Source organism: Anticarsia gemmatalis, chromosome 15 (assembly GCF_050436995.1).
Source record: "Anticarsia gemmatalis isolate Benzon Research Colony breed Stoneville strain chromosome 15, ilAntGemm2 primary, whole genome shotgun sequence".
Taxonomy (NCBI): Eukaryota; Metazoa; Arthropoda; class Insecta; order Lepidoptera; family Erebidae; genus Anticarsia; species Anticarsia gemmatalis.
In genome coordinates, this window is record NC_134759.1 from 7,577,114 (window position 1) to 7,593,171 (window position 16,058).

At 33.2% G+C, this 16,058-nt stretch overlaps 1 protein-coding gene across 1 annotated transcript; it reads left to right on the plus strand.

Moving 5' to 3' along the window:
• Positions 1–1,156: 1,156 nt before the first annotated feature.
• LOC142978887 (odorant receptor 94b-like) lies at positions 1,157–14,219 on the plus strand. The gene is made up of 9 exons (XM_076123493.1): positions 1,157–1,395; positions 3,444–3,655; positions 4,906–5,021; positions 6,697–6,772; positions 7,230–7,374; positions 7,522–7,621; positions 7,882–7,995; positions 8,253–8,408; positions 14,144–14,219. The coding sequence occupies exons 1-9, from the start codon at positions 1,157–1,159 to the stop codon at positions 14,195–14,197; spliced, it is 1,212 nt and encodes a 403-aa protein (XP_075979608.1). The 3' UTR covers positions 14,198–14,219.
• Positions 14,220–16,058: the final 1,839 nt, after the last annotated feature.

The following is a 16,058-nucleotide window of genomic DNA, read 5'->3' on the forward strand; positions in this document are numbered from 1 at the left end:
TCAATGTTCTATCTGTGACGTCATAAAGTGTCTGTGCTGAGTGCTCAATGTAGCGGATGCATGTCACTATAAACCTATCGATACAATTGATCCTTTAGTAGTTTGTGCAAGTTGTATGAGTATTTTCTTTAGGGATGTGTCGTTGTTGGAAATTAGATTTTTTTTTTAAATGACATATACGGCTTTAGAAGACTTCCGTGTCTTTTGAATACTCACATCGAACACGTCTTATAGATTTTTTTTAAAGTTGGGTTTATAGTAGGGCCGCTGAATTATTACCGATTTGACACATGACAAATTGACAATACTAGTGAAGTGACTGAACCAGTAACCCTAATATCATTTTGGATCAGTTTGTTTTTAAATATTCTAGTATAGAGTGTAATTAAATAAAAACAAAACCAATAATAGTTAAAGACACAAGTTCTTCATTAGGTGGAGTATCCTTGATGAAATAAAATAAATATCCATATTCCTTATTCCTATATTCCATCAATATTCCTTGAAATAAAAATCATACCTATTCCAATGAATTCGGACCGAATACTATTAAGCACATCACTATGAAAACAAGACGCACGAATCCGCACCATGTAACTTTATACAAGCGCACCAAAGAACAAAAAATGAATGTTTTCATATTATTTACAAACTATTTTAAGTTTTGAAACAGTGTTTATTGGAAAATTACTTAATTCTGATATTTTGACATAAAGTTTTATATTAATGAGGTATTCTAAATCATTCCGCAAATGTGACGCTCGTGCAAGGTTATATCGATTAATTTAAAGAATAATCTGTCAAATCGGTAATTACTCAGCGGCCGTACTATAACTAATTAACATTTAGCCACTTTTTATGTTTAATCACTTACGATATTAATACCCGTATTATCTATTTGTTTGTGTCCACAGTTACCTAATTAAAGAATCTTAACTCGAAAAGTTAGTGCTTTCACGGCTACATCATCCTTTATTAAAATTTCTGAAACCAGGATAATACAAACAATACAACAAGTTCCAAGCACACGAGAAGTTCAAAATAAAAAAATGTACCGAACTGCAACTCAAATCGATGTTCCATCTTGTCAACTAAAAGACTTTAAAAATGCTTCACTGATTGATAGAAGCCTCATTACGTTTTTAATTTTCCCAAAATGAAGTCGATTGAGGTCGATTTGTCACGACACTTTTCTTTACAAATAGCTGCTTTAAAAGTATTCTGTGTATGGTTCTACATACCTTATTCTAAGAAAACCGCTCGTTATTGGTTTGCCGTTTTTGTTAGAGTATTTCTGGGGATCACTGTATTTATTATACCTACTGGTGGTCAGCTAATTTATGTGATACAGCTGCTCATTCTCGGTAATGCTGAGATTCAAGAGGTGGCTGGAATGTGAGTTCGTTTTTAATATTTAATTAAATATAGCGCGCTATATTAGAATATAGATTCTCAACTATGCTATCGAGTGTCGAGAGTTTGAGATTTAAAATGTACTGCAAAAATAGTTCCCACGGCGCGCGCTAGAAGGGCAGATCAAGATTTCATACAAAATTTGTCACAGGTATAATATGGTGGTTCTCGATAATCGATAATAACAACGCAAAACAATGATTGCAGTGTCTCAATTAGTACATTTTCTGTTATATATTTAAATACAATTTGTATTTAATGTACTCTTATATAACAACTCAACATAATGCACATAATTTATTATAATAAATCGTGCGCAAATGTTATACAATCTGTGTTGATAGTTTATTGCGTATTTTAAACGCCAATTTAGATTCCATTTAAACTAGTATTTAAATACATAATTGAAAACACTAATCGTTTAAACAGTACCGATTAATTAATACACAGGCATAATAAAACATATGGTTCTGATATTTATTAGAGTAAAATCCAATATAATTATGTAAATGTTCAAGCACATATGTTTGAAAATGTGCTATGAAATGTTTATCTAAATCAGCATACTTTTAACCGGCTTTCAAGCTGTATAATTCAAGGAAAATACTTTAAATGCAGTAGTAATGCATAAAATAAATCGCTTTAATCGAAATTATTAGAGCGGGTACTAATCTCTCCATAGAACGAAGTAAATCGCAGAGTATATTTTTTCAGATGTAAAATCTGCTCAACCCTTCCATAAAATTCTCCTTAAGTGGTGAAAAAGGGTAAAATATTCATTGAGAGCCTCAGATCCCAAAAGTATATACTTTTGGCCCTAAAAAATCAATGTAGCGTCGTAAATTCTTCATATTTTTATAATGCAGTTGTTCTAGAACACCTATGGCAAGTCTAGCATATCAACGTACATGGAAAAAAAATCCCTGCCTCACAGCTTGGTGGTATCAAAAAGGGTACTATTAAAAAGTTTCATGTAAACTTTATAATCTCTTCATCCTTTCCCAGTCTACGTCTGAGTGAACCAGAAATAAATTGTCCTACTAAAACGATTCTGATTAAATAACTTTTGAGTTTATGAAAATGAGGACAAAATGGATACTTGTAAAAGTGGAAAGAACCCTTCCGTGTCCATAAATTACGTTGTAACGACACAATAAATCTACAGTAGTACAGAAATTGCGTGTAACATACATGACAAACCTAAATTAACCAGCTTTGGAGCATTCGCTTAACGTAAAGGTCAAATCTTATCAAGTTTGACCCACTTACATATGTATGAGTGAATTAAATTGCGTTGCTCTGATGACAGGAAATATCTTACGTTAAAAATATTACTTTCGTAAGAATCTACGTTTTGCGTGTTCCTTCGAACGTAATGTTTGATAAATAGTCTCAAATGGACAGTTTACTATGACGGATTACGTTGCTTTCAGCCTACTATTTCCTATTTTTGCTTTTAGCATAGTTTCGCCTATGAATTCAGGTTGTATTTTCCTGTTGTATAGGTATTTTTGTTGAAACGCAAGCGTAGTATCGCTAATTTCCAGTTGTACCCACGGAATGGCATGTAGGAATATCATTTAAAGTTTTGTTGCGGTACCTCCCTCATTACCATGGTTAAGTTTACTAAACGCTAGCATGGTTTTTGATAAGGATGATATTAGCTAATTTCCCAAAAAATATCTTTTGTCTAATGCTGTCTAGAATTGAAGCGTAGGCACTGCTAGCTATTGCTAATACTAGTAACAGACTGGTTGTATACATTAAAGTGTATTTTTAGCCCATCACAAACTGGTATATTTTAATCCCTATTTTTTTGTCTTATCACTGATCTCGTATAATTGCTAAGCACAATAAAATTAATATTACTTTAAACTATGTTATACTGGTCTACAAATAAAATCACAAAATTTGAGATAGAACCAGCCTAATAGAACCAGCAAACTTTACAACAATATACATAATAGTATTAGCAAACTAAAATAATTTACTCACTAAATTACAATTTTAATCCAACCGTTCATTTCCAGCATAAATTTAGTTATGACTGAGTTACTGGCGTCTCTAAGGCTTCTGGATTTATTTCTGCGTCGGGACATATTAACTCAACTGGCGGATCAACTAATGAATAAAGAGTTCCAATTCCATTTGAAGCCGCAAAAGGATATTTTGGAAAAAGCCGTCCAGTTTTCCAGAAAGTTATTTTGGATATTAATGATGAGTTGTGGCCTAGATATACTCGGTAAGAACATACGTTTCAATTATGTTGCAAAGGACCTACGGTTACTCCTTGTAATAGCCACAGAAATGACTGTGCATTGTAAGTTTCTCAAATACAGATCAGATATTAGCAGTAGCGCAAAAGCTGCTGCAAACTAAATATTTCGTAGCTTATTTTAACAAGAAGTAAATAAACACATTTTAATGCTGGTCAAGTTTTCGGAGAAAATATATTGCTTGAAAACCTATTTACTTACTTACATTGGTTATATCCTTAAGTAAATAATCAAAAATAAAACCACAATGTAAAACTATGAAAAACCTTTTCATTAATTCGTTCGTAAAAGTTAAGCCACCAGTTATTGACCTAAAATCCCCATCAACTTCATTATCTGAATTGACAATAAGCCAACAAATTGGAAGTGCAAAATTAACACAAGCAGTTTTTGGTTTTCCTTTACAATTCATTGGGGAGAGTAAATTGCGAAATGAATTGTTAAGTATTCAAGTCAGAATAAACAGAAATTGCGAATAGTAATCAACGTGTAGGGAATAAGGTTTAATCAAGTCAATTTTGACTTCACTATAGAACTAATTTACGTTATTTATTCTCAAATCAATGTTATGAAATACTGGTTTTTTCTACTATAGTGCGATTAATTACAGAGGTAACTACCTTATACCGAGAGTTTGACATTTAATACGTACCGCAAAAATAGTTCCTGAAGCACGCCCTGAATTTTACATACAAAATTTATCCACAACTAGCCGCTTGTCGATAGTTGATAGAAGTAGGGACTCTAGGGACTCGCATCATAAGTAATAAGTAGTGTCATGTATATGCTTCATATTTTATGCAAGTGGAAATAGTAAGGGGGTTTGGCCTTTATAAATAACTAAACGAATTACATCTTCAGTTTAATCCGTGCCTCGTGTTGATTGCCCATTTTGTCCTTCAAAGAAAACATTAGCAAAATTGTTGTATTAAATATGAATGCATTTATGAATAAGGATGATAAATTAAACCGTTGCTAGAGCCGCCAATTTGATTGCATTAACCCTTCACAGTTACTCCAAAGATCACAAGATATTATGCAAATGATCTTCGAATATAATACCCAAAGGGATGATTGCTGACGAAAGGGGAGCAATCACTATCCATACTAACATTAAGTGCGAGATTTATTTGTACCGTTGTGTTTCTGGTTAGGTTTTTTTAGTGATGTGTTAAGAAAAAAGTGCATAGAAAATTGACCCTTATTGTTTTTGCAGTCCACGTCATTGTTGTACCAGGAATTCAAAAGTTTCAAGTCTTACCGCTGAAGATGGACTTAATATGGTTTGATGTTAATAAGGAATCCTATTTCTTTTATGTTTTCGTTTATCAGGTAATAAAAAACTATTCATATTAATTAGTTTATTATCTCAAAAAAATCTTTATGTTTATTTAGTCTACTTTGTTTTATCAACAACTCATTAATGAAAATAAATAAAAATCATTCAAGAAGACTAAGTAAACAGCGTCGTCTGTTCAAAAATAGTTTCATGCCATCAAAAACATTCTGTAAAAACCTCAAGTCTCGCCGTAAAAAGTTGTGAGATCTATATAATACCAAGTCGATTAATCTATTTAGTCTCTACTTAAAGGACCTTCTGTCTTAAGTTATTACGTATGTTATTATCATGCCAATTTAAAAAAAAATACCTCTAAAACAAATAGACCGACCTGGCCATCGCATGATTTGATTATTAGTATGTATCACACTACACAGCACGACAAGAAGTTAATGCTCCTCATTCATTCATATCGTATGGTTAGTGGTCAACCTAGTGTCAAAGTTGTTCAAGCCGCCCGTAAGGCCTTTGACATGGCTTAACGACTGTTATCTTAGTAGACAACAACCGGGACCGACTTTTTACGTGCCCTCCGAAGCACGGAGACGCCCAGCTCAAATACCACAATGCGGTCACCCATCTATAGAATGACCGCGCCAACGGTTGCTTCACCCACAGATCTATGTCAGACCGGTGAGCGCAACTGGCTACGGGCGCCTCAATAATGCTCCTGAAATGTTAATAATGGCGAATTTGTGTTTTCTTGCGATGACCAAGTCGATCTATTTGTTTTAAAGGTATTTTTTTTAAATTGGCATGATAATAACATACGTAATAACTTAAGACAGAAGGTCCTTTAAGTAGAGACTAAATAGATTAATCGACTTGGTATTATATAGATCTCACAACTTTTTACGGCGAGACTTGAGGTTTTACAGAATGTTTTTGATGGCATCTCACTTCTTTTTGTAGAGCGAACATAAGTCCAATTTGTATGGAAAGACGTTTTTTTTCATAATTCAACATATTTTCTTATGGGAATGTTGTTCAGTTTCATGGGCTAAACACCCTTACCCACCCTTTACCCCCTCCCGTTATGCCTCATATAGTAGGTACCTATTTACACCTATTTATTTTATTTTCTACAGTAATAATAATTCATTAACTGCAAATGTAACCTTGTAATCTTATACATTTATATGGAATTACAAAGTTATTGTTGCAGTTGGAGTATTTAGAAAACTGGACCGAAGTTAGAAAATATTAAATTTTTCCCATGATTAAGACACTAAACCCTATTTGTATTCTAAATTTTAAGCTTCTAAGTCTGCTAGAAGTACCTTAGACTTTTGATGATCGGTGAGTCAGTGAGTCAGTGAATCAGTGAGTGACAAAATTCAAAATTTTAACAAGTTGTCATTCTTAAACTACTGGTTCAAATTGACTGAAATTTTAAATATACCGTGTTTATACAATGACTGATTAGTTGCTGAAAATCCAGGCTTCTTGTTTTATTCACAACGAAATTATAGGGGTGTCAAAAATAGCCCGAATTGCTTCGAGAAAAGGATGTTACGGCCGTGCCGCTTTTTTTTTGCTCGACTTGCGGGGGCACTTCCGTGCCCCCAGATTTCTCTCAAGGCTGTCTCTCTACACAAAGATGGTAATATACTTTTATTTGACAGTGAGATATAAAACGCTACTTTATACCATTTTCGTATATTGCAGGTAATATACAAACCAATGATGCTCACAACTTTCGTCGCACTACAAACTCTGCCCTGGGCTGCAATGTCGTGTGCAAGTAAGGTTTATTTCGCATATTATTTGCAAGCCTAATGCATACTATAAAATATGCACTACGGTTCGTTGGTACAGTTACACGCTTATTGAGCAAACAAACTCAATATACAAAATAAATAAACACTTCGCTTAGGGTGGATTTGGTCAACAGACTCATATTTTGCACAGAAAATAATAATAAAGGAAGATATTAAACCCATATTGGCGGATAAAGTAGGATTAGCTAGAAATCATGGGATAGCGTTACACGTTACCAAAGCAAAATCCGTATTCCGCGCCGCGGGGTACAAAAAATATTTTTACGAAAAGTAAGACAGGAATTTTCGTTCTGTTTTGAATATTTAACTTCACACGAACTACGTTCAAAGGGCGTTGATTTCGCAAAAAAATACTTTTCAGGCATAGAACTTTTATACATCAATATCTACCGACAATATTTACCTTATTTTGCCTTCCAGTCAGTCAATTGGACGTTTTAATTTATAACTTTGAAAATATGAAAGAGCTCGTTAAAACCACCATGGCTGAAAGGCAGTGCGACGCAAACACAGCGTTTAAAGAAATCTTCAAAGAATGTGTTCTTCATCATTGCTCCATTACCCGGTGAGAGCCGTTTATTTAATAGCTAAAACATTTCTCGTGTTATTTTAATATAATATTTTATTTAACATAATTCGAAGTGTTCCGCTTCCCCTAAAAGTATGCAAATTAGTTTGATTCATTCAAATTTAATACAGCGTTTCTTTACAGATTTGTAAACACGCTTCAAGATGCATTTGGAGGCCAGTTGTCGTCAACTTTATGTTTGAGCGCGTGCATAGTTTGTACTACGGCAGTTCAAATATTTTCTGTGAGTTATGTTCTATTCAAATCGTCGATATTTAAAGTTAATTCTCAAGATCCTTCTGTTTTGTGTTATTTTAAATATTTATAGAACATTCTCGATATAAGTAATATCCGGTGCTTGGATAATCTAAATAAAATTTAAGTTTGAAAGTGCTTTTACTGGTTATTTGCTGTTATGATCAATATATGATGATAATACTTTTATGATCGCGTATAATACAAACTCATTATTTTGCTAAGTACTGACCGCTGTTTTTTTTTCAGATTGAATCACCTCTGAAAAACATAACAGACGTTGTATGGATTCTGGCGTATCTATCCATATTTATATCAAATTTGTTTATTGATTGCTATTTCGGGAATTCGGTTACCGTGAGAGTAAGTAGAAATTTATACACATACATTAAAATTTTCCATTATTTGTTTTTATTTACATTAATTTGGTAACTTTCAACGTAGATAAAGTACTTTTTATATAGACTTTTCATTTTGAGATCCAATTAAATAGCCATTTTTCTTGAACCGTCTCGTGTGTCTTGCTCCTGGAGAAGGATTTCAACTTATTCCTTCCAAAATTCTTTATCTTGTTCATAATGTATGATAGCCATTTAATTACTATAACTTTAACATTTCAGAGTCTACATGTATCCACAGTAATCTTCTCTTGTCCATGGATAGACTTACCAACGTCTCTCAAGAAAAACTTGGTACTTTTTATTGCAAAGACTCAGCGGCCTATCGTGATAACTGCCGCTATGTACGTACCGGTTTCGTTGGAGACATTCACAAAGGTAATATTAAGATAATGATGCATGTGTAAGTAGTTTTCACCACACTGCCATTTTAGGTACTATATTCTATGAGCTCAATTGCTACGTGGGACAAAAACAATTTGATTTACAGATACTAATTTTGAGGTGAGTTATTTTTTGTATTTTGGTTCTCGTGTGTTCCCAATGGCATAACAAGAATGCTTAGTTGGGAAAATGCAAGTCAAAAATGCAGTCACATAATGTCTTCCTTAAAAATCTTCTGCGAAAAGATTCTCATTTAACTTCCTTACTTCAAGGAAAATTTCTCTAATACTATCATTTTCGCATACTTTAGATGCCAACCAGTAGTTTGTAACTTTGTGTAACTTTTTAAATTGTTGAAGTTGTTTCCCGTGTTGGGTCAGATTTTGTCAAGAAAAGTTTCAAAGGCGGCAGGTGATGTGATAATTTACGACCAACCAATTTAAGTTCTTGCATCACAGAGATTGTTTTATGAAAATATTTTAAATATTGGACAATTTTAGAGGTAGTTAAAATATCATCGAAAATAAATAAAATAACATTAAACTGAGAGGGAAGGAAAAAGTATTATTTTACAGTATTGGTTGTTTTTTAATATTTTATATTCTTCGCACAAAATAAAATGAGAGAAATATTTTTTAGTAACCTTATCTCCCTGAAGGTTTTTGTTTTACCTACTTATTTATGAAAAAATGGGCCACTACTCTTTTCTCTTAATAAAATTATCTTCCTTTCATAAAATGCCTGTCAAAAATGTCTATACAAAGCTCGTGTACATACAATGTTTTCTGTAATCAACACTTTAAATATAACAAGTGCGTACCTACCGACTTTGCCTTTTGCCCTGTCTATTTAGATCTTTTTCTCACTCGGCTGCTTAGCCACAAAAGTGCAAAAACAGACTTAATTTCTTGTTTGTATAACATACGTCAATAACAAGAATTATAACATCACAATGTGATTTCACTGATTTAGAAAAAGAGAAATGGCATTATTTCCTTCGCGTTTTAAACGTTATTTAAATAAAGGTCGTATCCGTAGATTACGTAAAGCCGTCGGTCACAGTTGTCATCCGGAATATCCGATATGTCATACGGACAAGAGTTACGACCGTTGGAAGGATGAAATTTTTTTGACGATTCGTTTGCACCGTGGCATTTGTAACTGTACAAAGCTATGTAAAAATCTGGTAACGTTAAAGAAATACAATACATATTGGGTATTCCTAACTTTTATTTCTAGTTTCTACGTTACTGCGTTAGATATATGGTTGAAATTGGACGATAAGGTAAACTTTTGCTTTACATAACTAAGATTACACAGGGAATTACGCTATAGTGTATTATTTACCTTAGGTAGTTTGAAATTTCAACTAGGTTTAGTTTTAAGCAGCTTTATTATTTTTTCCTCAATAAAGCCAAAATTAAAAATGTGTTTTACAAATGTTTTTGTTCCTAACTTATATACACTATAGAATTGAAGCGAAATGAAGGTTATGCTTAGCTTTACTTAGCTATTAAAACGTATTCGAAGAAAAAATAGTTGTATATCGTAAAAGATCCGAACAGGTTAATCAAATGTTACAGAGCTCATCCTCTTTCTAGGGAATGTGAGCGCGGTCTTGTGTGTTTTAGTCATTTGCTTTGCGAATGTTGTTTACGCAATTCAGATGTTGATGACGTCATGTGTTAGAGGTGAATGAACCGATGGAGATGAGAGACTGTTTTCTCTTTAACATTATCTTTGTGTGTTCATGTTCATTATTCTACGTAGCCGTATCACCTTGTAGGAAACTTGCAAAGTACTTCAAAACTGTTCAGTGCTTGATTAGTTACATTAATATCACAATATTGGTACGAATTAGTTACCTTGTGTTTGTTTGAAGTAGTTGGGTAGTGATGGAAATGTTGACACATATAACTTTAAGGCTTAAGATATTGCAATTTTATGTTGATTTTTCCGTAGAACTGCACGTCGCAATAAGCCAAGAATTATTCAAAGACATTTCTAATCTGCGTTATAAAAAATATAGTCTGCTATCTACATATTCACAAGAATATGAATGTGGTTAACTGGTTACATATTTTTTCAGATATTATTGTCAGAAAAGCCTTAAGATTCTTAGCCTTTGCAATACTCTCAACATTTTAGTACTAAAACGATTACATTAAAAACCCACACCACGTTTCGATCTTCAATCACACATGATAAATGAATATCCCAACATATTATTTAGTTAGTGATAGCTATAAATTAAGTGGTTATCGCCTGTGTAGTACTAGACTAAAGATCATTATTCATTCCCATATGTCTTATTTTTTGTCCTCAAATATTCGAGATTATGTTCAAAAGTCTTCATTTTCATTGTACAGTTGGAGAAAAAAGTGTTAAGTTATTATATTTCACAAGTGTTAGCCGGCTTACAAATATGTATACAAAGCCTGTTAAGCTGAAAGTAGCTTATGTAGCTTCTGGGACTCGCAGCCAAGCCGTTACAATCAGCCAGCATTTTGAGTTAAGCCGTATTATTATTATAAGCCGTATTAATATATTTATTTGAAATTTGTCAAATAGCTAAGGTGTAGGGGTGTCTGCTCACGCTGTGATTCCGTGTACTGAGACGCAAGCCTATGAAAGTTCGGCGCGGCAATCGTCTCCCGTCACACAACATAATTAGTAAAAAAGAAGAGCAGTCAGAAAATATTGCCATAAAACTGATATTGGTAATGTTTTCGAAGCTCAGACGGAAAATAAGGCGACAAAATCATTTTGCTCTCGATAGTTCGTGTTCACGATTTCCTAGAACATTGTATTAGTGATCTTCATTAGCTGATTCTACGAAACTCATCTATTTATCACGTCGGTCGGGAATAATGTTTGAGACTTATAGTGACATTATACCTGAGTAGCTTTTTGTATTCTTTTTATAATGACATACTACACTATAGTTATAATACGCTATAATATTACTATACGCTATGGTTACAACTGTAATATAAGTCTCTAGAGTGTATTTTTTTAATCCCAAACTTTAATACTTAATGTTTATTTTTCGATTTAGTTAAAGTCACAGGTGCAAAGAGGATTGCTAGAATAAGTAATTCAAAATCAAATCAGCATTCGAACTTACTTTATAATAAAAATGAAACATAACTCGAAATAAAAACATTACCTTCGCAGAAATTCCAAACAAAACTTCTAAATATCATTCACAAAAGACGTAGATACATTTATTTTTCATAACAATTTCACGCATATCATGGATTACAAAACTTCGCCATAAGACCGTCACAATAAATCACGACAACTTTATTCTGTTTCATAATTGGATCCATTATCATATTTAGAAAAACTTGGTGAATAAACTTATTACTTAGTTGAATATTCACGAAACCGACGATAGCAATCAGAATATTTTATACAAGTACTTTAAATAGCTTGGGCAACAACTTGGTGGAAATAATCTTCTATACCAAATTTTAGCCTGTACTTCGTATCATTCCGTTTGAGGATTACATTTGGGTACGTCCAACGATTGGATCTTCATGTACTTAAACTATTTATATAATTAATAAATAAATTTAACCCATTAATGTCCCACTGCTGGGCAAGGGTCTCCTCCCGTAATGAGGGAGGGGTTAGGCCTTGAGTCCACCACGCTGACCAAGTGCGGGTTGGGGACTTTGCATGCCTTCAATTAATGTATTAAGCAAATTTTAGGCATGCAAGGTTTCCTCACGATGTTTTCCTTCACCGTTGGAGCATGTGATAATTATTTCTAATACACACATAACTTCGAAAAGTCATTGGTGTGTTGCCTCGGGTTCGAACCTGCGACCACTTGCGTGGGAGGTGTCAACTTATACCACTCGGCTATCACTGCTAAACTAACTATTTACTTAAGCAAATAAAATTTTATTTTTATAGAGGTACCATAACGAAAATAAAGGCTTTTCGAAAGTTTTAAATATTAAAGTTGGAGTTGATGGTACGCACCATCAATATACGAGCAGCTATCAGTATTATTTGTATTTTAGTGAGTCTGAAACCAATTGGAAACAAATCTTACGTATGAAAATTACATTTAAGTATTTTCAAGCTGACTGTACTGTATACTTCAATTTATTTATATTCTGTTTAGCCTTCTCCTAAATTGATAAAAACGCACGCTTCCCACGAACAAAATAAAAAATTCACACACGAAACTGCACAAAAACTATTTGAGGAGCGCACGACCTTTTCGTCGAAAATGCTGGCGGCGGGATATATTAGGGAAACTTATCACGTGCCTATACACCAACACATTAATAGATACAAACTGCTAAATTATTCATCAAGAGTCGCGCTGGTCGAGAAAACCTCGGGCAGCCACTGTCCCTGTGGAAATGACCCCGGTTTCTCTAGTTTAATCTTTGCCAATTAAGCTGGAACGTAAGATACGTCCATAAACCATGCTATATTTTCTCGAAGTTGGTGTAATTTTTCTTGTAGTAGCTTCCTGTTACGTTGTTTATATGCGCTATGACGTCATATTTGTGTAGTTTTCTTTGTTGTAGTCAGCAACACAAAATCATAGTAATTGAAAAAAGATCTTGTACAACTTGAACGCCAGCCCTAAAATCTAATACAATAACAATATTTTTAAATTATACTACTTTCCTTAATAAAAATGTATTGTTACCATTTTTTGTACTTCAATACAGTATAGTCCAAAGTAAATATATAATAATAATCCAATCACTAATACGTACCGGTATTAGTATCATTAATAAGCTTGTCGCTAACTCGATCCTTGCGTGGGTATATCATTAGTCTCCTAATATTATAAGTAGCAGTAAATTAGCTTTAATACATCAACGCGATAATTACCTATATACTGAATGAAGTCAGTAGGTAATGTAATAACTAGGGTTTTGATGTCACGGGATGCGAAATATCTCGTGGTCAAAATCCCGGAAAATATGCATAATATCCCGGATGCAGTACACGAAGCCAAAAAAATAAATTTCGTTCGAAACGAATTAAGAAGAAATTGTTCGTTGTTTTTTGGTAAAATAAATACACATTGCACTTTTTACAATTTAGTGTATTAGCAAGTCATAATTCGAGAATACCACATAAATATTTTGAAATACGTGATAATCTAATACAAGCAACACCCCGAGACATCCCGGGATACGACACGGGGTAATTCCACGAACTTACTAGTAGGTAATCGGACCTAGTTTTAGTAATAAAGCAAGCAAATGACACGACAGACCATTTCCTTACGTCTCTTAGTAATTTCCACGGGGAAATAAACTAGGCCTTATTTCTTTATAAGCCCTCAAATGTACACAAATATTATTATGTTATGGCAACAGCTGGTATTAATTACGCGAAACTACATTCTCAAACATATAAATCAGATTATTCTTAGTGTCAATGCCCTGAAACACTCTAAAACAATCGAAAATGTAACAATATATTTGAACATAAAATAGTGTATTTTTACTTAATTACTTACATATTTTTAAAATCGATGAGTCCTCATATTTTTTAGCCTAACTTACAATTAGCTTGCGTCACATTTAAAAAAGTATCAAGTAAAATTTATCTGTACTAAACTGCATTGCATTGTGAACAAGCCTTTACACAGTTAGCAAAACATCGGTACACCCCGGGACAATCCTTAAATTTCCACATTAATGCTGTCAATGAAAGCAACGATTTGAGAACCTTCTCTTTTGCAGGTAATGAATTGGACTTACAAAGGCTTTGCTGTTATGAATCAAATGAAGAAATAAGTAAAGAACGAAAAGGATCGAGATAGTAATTGTGGATTTATGACTTCGCATGAAGTTTAGAAAAATATAGACGGATTGAACGCCAATCCGCTTAGGCAGTAAAATTTTATGCGCATATAAAGAGTTCATCAAGAATTGTATTATTTGATTGAAGAATACTTTTATTAGAACGTATTTTATTTATGTATTCATGTATTATGCACTTGTAGTCTAAATAAAGTTGTATCAAAGCCCCAAATTCGTTTTCTGAAAGTCATTTGAACTGTAAATCACGTTCTCATTTAAATAATAGTCATGTTGGTTAATCAAACTAAACTTCAGAACGATGTATATGTAATTGTGTGTTACTTGACAGTTTGGCCGACGGCGATAGGCCGTCTGTCTCGAAACAGATGCTGACAAAGATAAAACGTAGTTTAATTATAAGAAAAGGGTTTGAAACCTTTGAATTAGCGAAACTTTGCTTATTTTTTGTTTTGTGGTAGTTTTGGTTACATGCGAAGTGGTTTAAGAAATACGTTTCGAAGAAATTTAGTTAAAGTATATTTTTCTGTACAGATGGGTAGATTTAAGTGTTTCATAAATCAAATCCATCTATTCTAATTGTTAGTTCAACGAGCTTGTTTTAATATAATAATAAAATACGTCTATAGAAACAAACACAGTGTTCGGGATATTTCAAATCATTTTTCATGATCATTTTTTTAATAAATTCCAGTAGCGATGAAAGCGTGGCAAACATCAAAGGCTTTATGAGATAAATAATAATTTAATAAAAGTTGTCAGGTAGAGTGCAACGACCTTATAAAATAATGTGCGTATTAATATTTTATTAGTGTCGTTAGTATCGCCGCGAATATCTCAATACTTGGGTTGTAGAACTAACGGTATAATGAGATTATTTCGCCGGTACTGAAACATTTATGAGATATTTAAAATGATTTTGATAAGTGTAACGTGAAATGGGAGATTTCTTCGTTTTTTAGCGCTAGTTAAAAGGCTGATAAATATAAATAACCCTATCATCACAACTGACTAGAAACCTTTAGAACAATATTAGTAATGAATTAATTTAAGTTAATTAACTTAAAACGTCTAAGCTCTATGTTTGCGAAGTTTCAACGGATTATGTGTATGTTAATCTCAATTATTTTTCAAGGTCTAGAACTGCAGTATTGCAACAAATTAATAATTAGTAATAGAAACGTTTGTCTGCAACATGTTCGTGCTATGTATAATATATATATAACCAAAGCTAAGGAAAACATTTTGGTATGCAGAGTACTACACATCTTTCAAATAACAAACACATACGAACACACGAATAGATGGAAAATTCAAGTGCACAAAGAATGCGTCATTGCGCACTGTCGAAGTCACCTCGGAACAATTCGGTAATTCCGTGCCGTTCCGCCAGTCGTTCAATGTCGAACATGTTAAAGGAACGAACAAGCTTCGGCTTGATATTTTTGAATGACATTATTTGTGTTCTTCAAGAGCCTTTATAGTCATTTGCAATTACATTTAAAAGAAATACAGTGAAGAATGGGTCCCTATTGACCTCAATAATATGAAAAACTTAATGATACTAGAAAACTCTATTAACATAACAATATGTATTTATGGACTAAAAAGTAAAAGATTATTGACACGATTAATTTAACCACTCGACTTACTGCCACATTCCATAACTCCACAGCACCAATAGACTGGATTTCTCTTTTTATGAATAGGATCGTGCCAGTGGTTATGCTATGGGATTTTAAAAGTCTACAAGTCCATGCTATGTCGCTACGAATTTCGTAGCGCAACGTAGTCCGCTACGTAACACGACAAGCTCACAAATTCCCTCTAACAATCC

Bases quoted from the DNA above. Each gene is read 5' to 3' on its own strand.
- LOC142978887 (XM_076123493.1), top strand. From the start codon at position 1,157: ATGAAGTCGATTGAGGTCGATTTGTCACGACACTTTTCTTTACAAATA. The intron at 3,656-4,905 runs GTAAGAACATAC...TTGTTTTTGCAG, and splicing joins TTGTGGCCTAGATATACTCG to TCCACGTCATTGTTGTACCA. The intron at 5,022-6,696 runs GTAATAAAAAAC...CGTATATTGCAG, and splicing joins TTTATGTTTTCGTTTATCAG to GTAATATACAAACCAATGAT.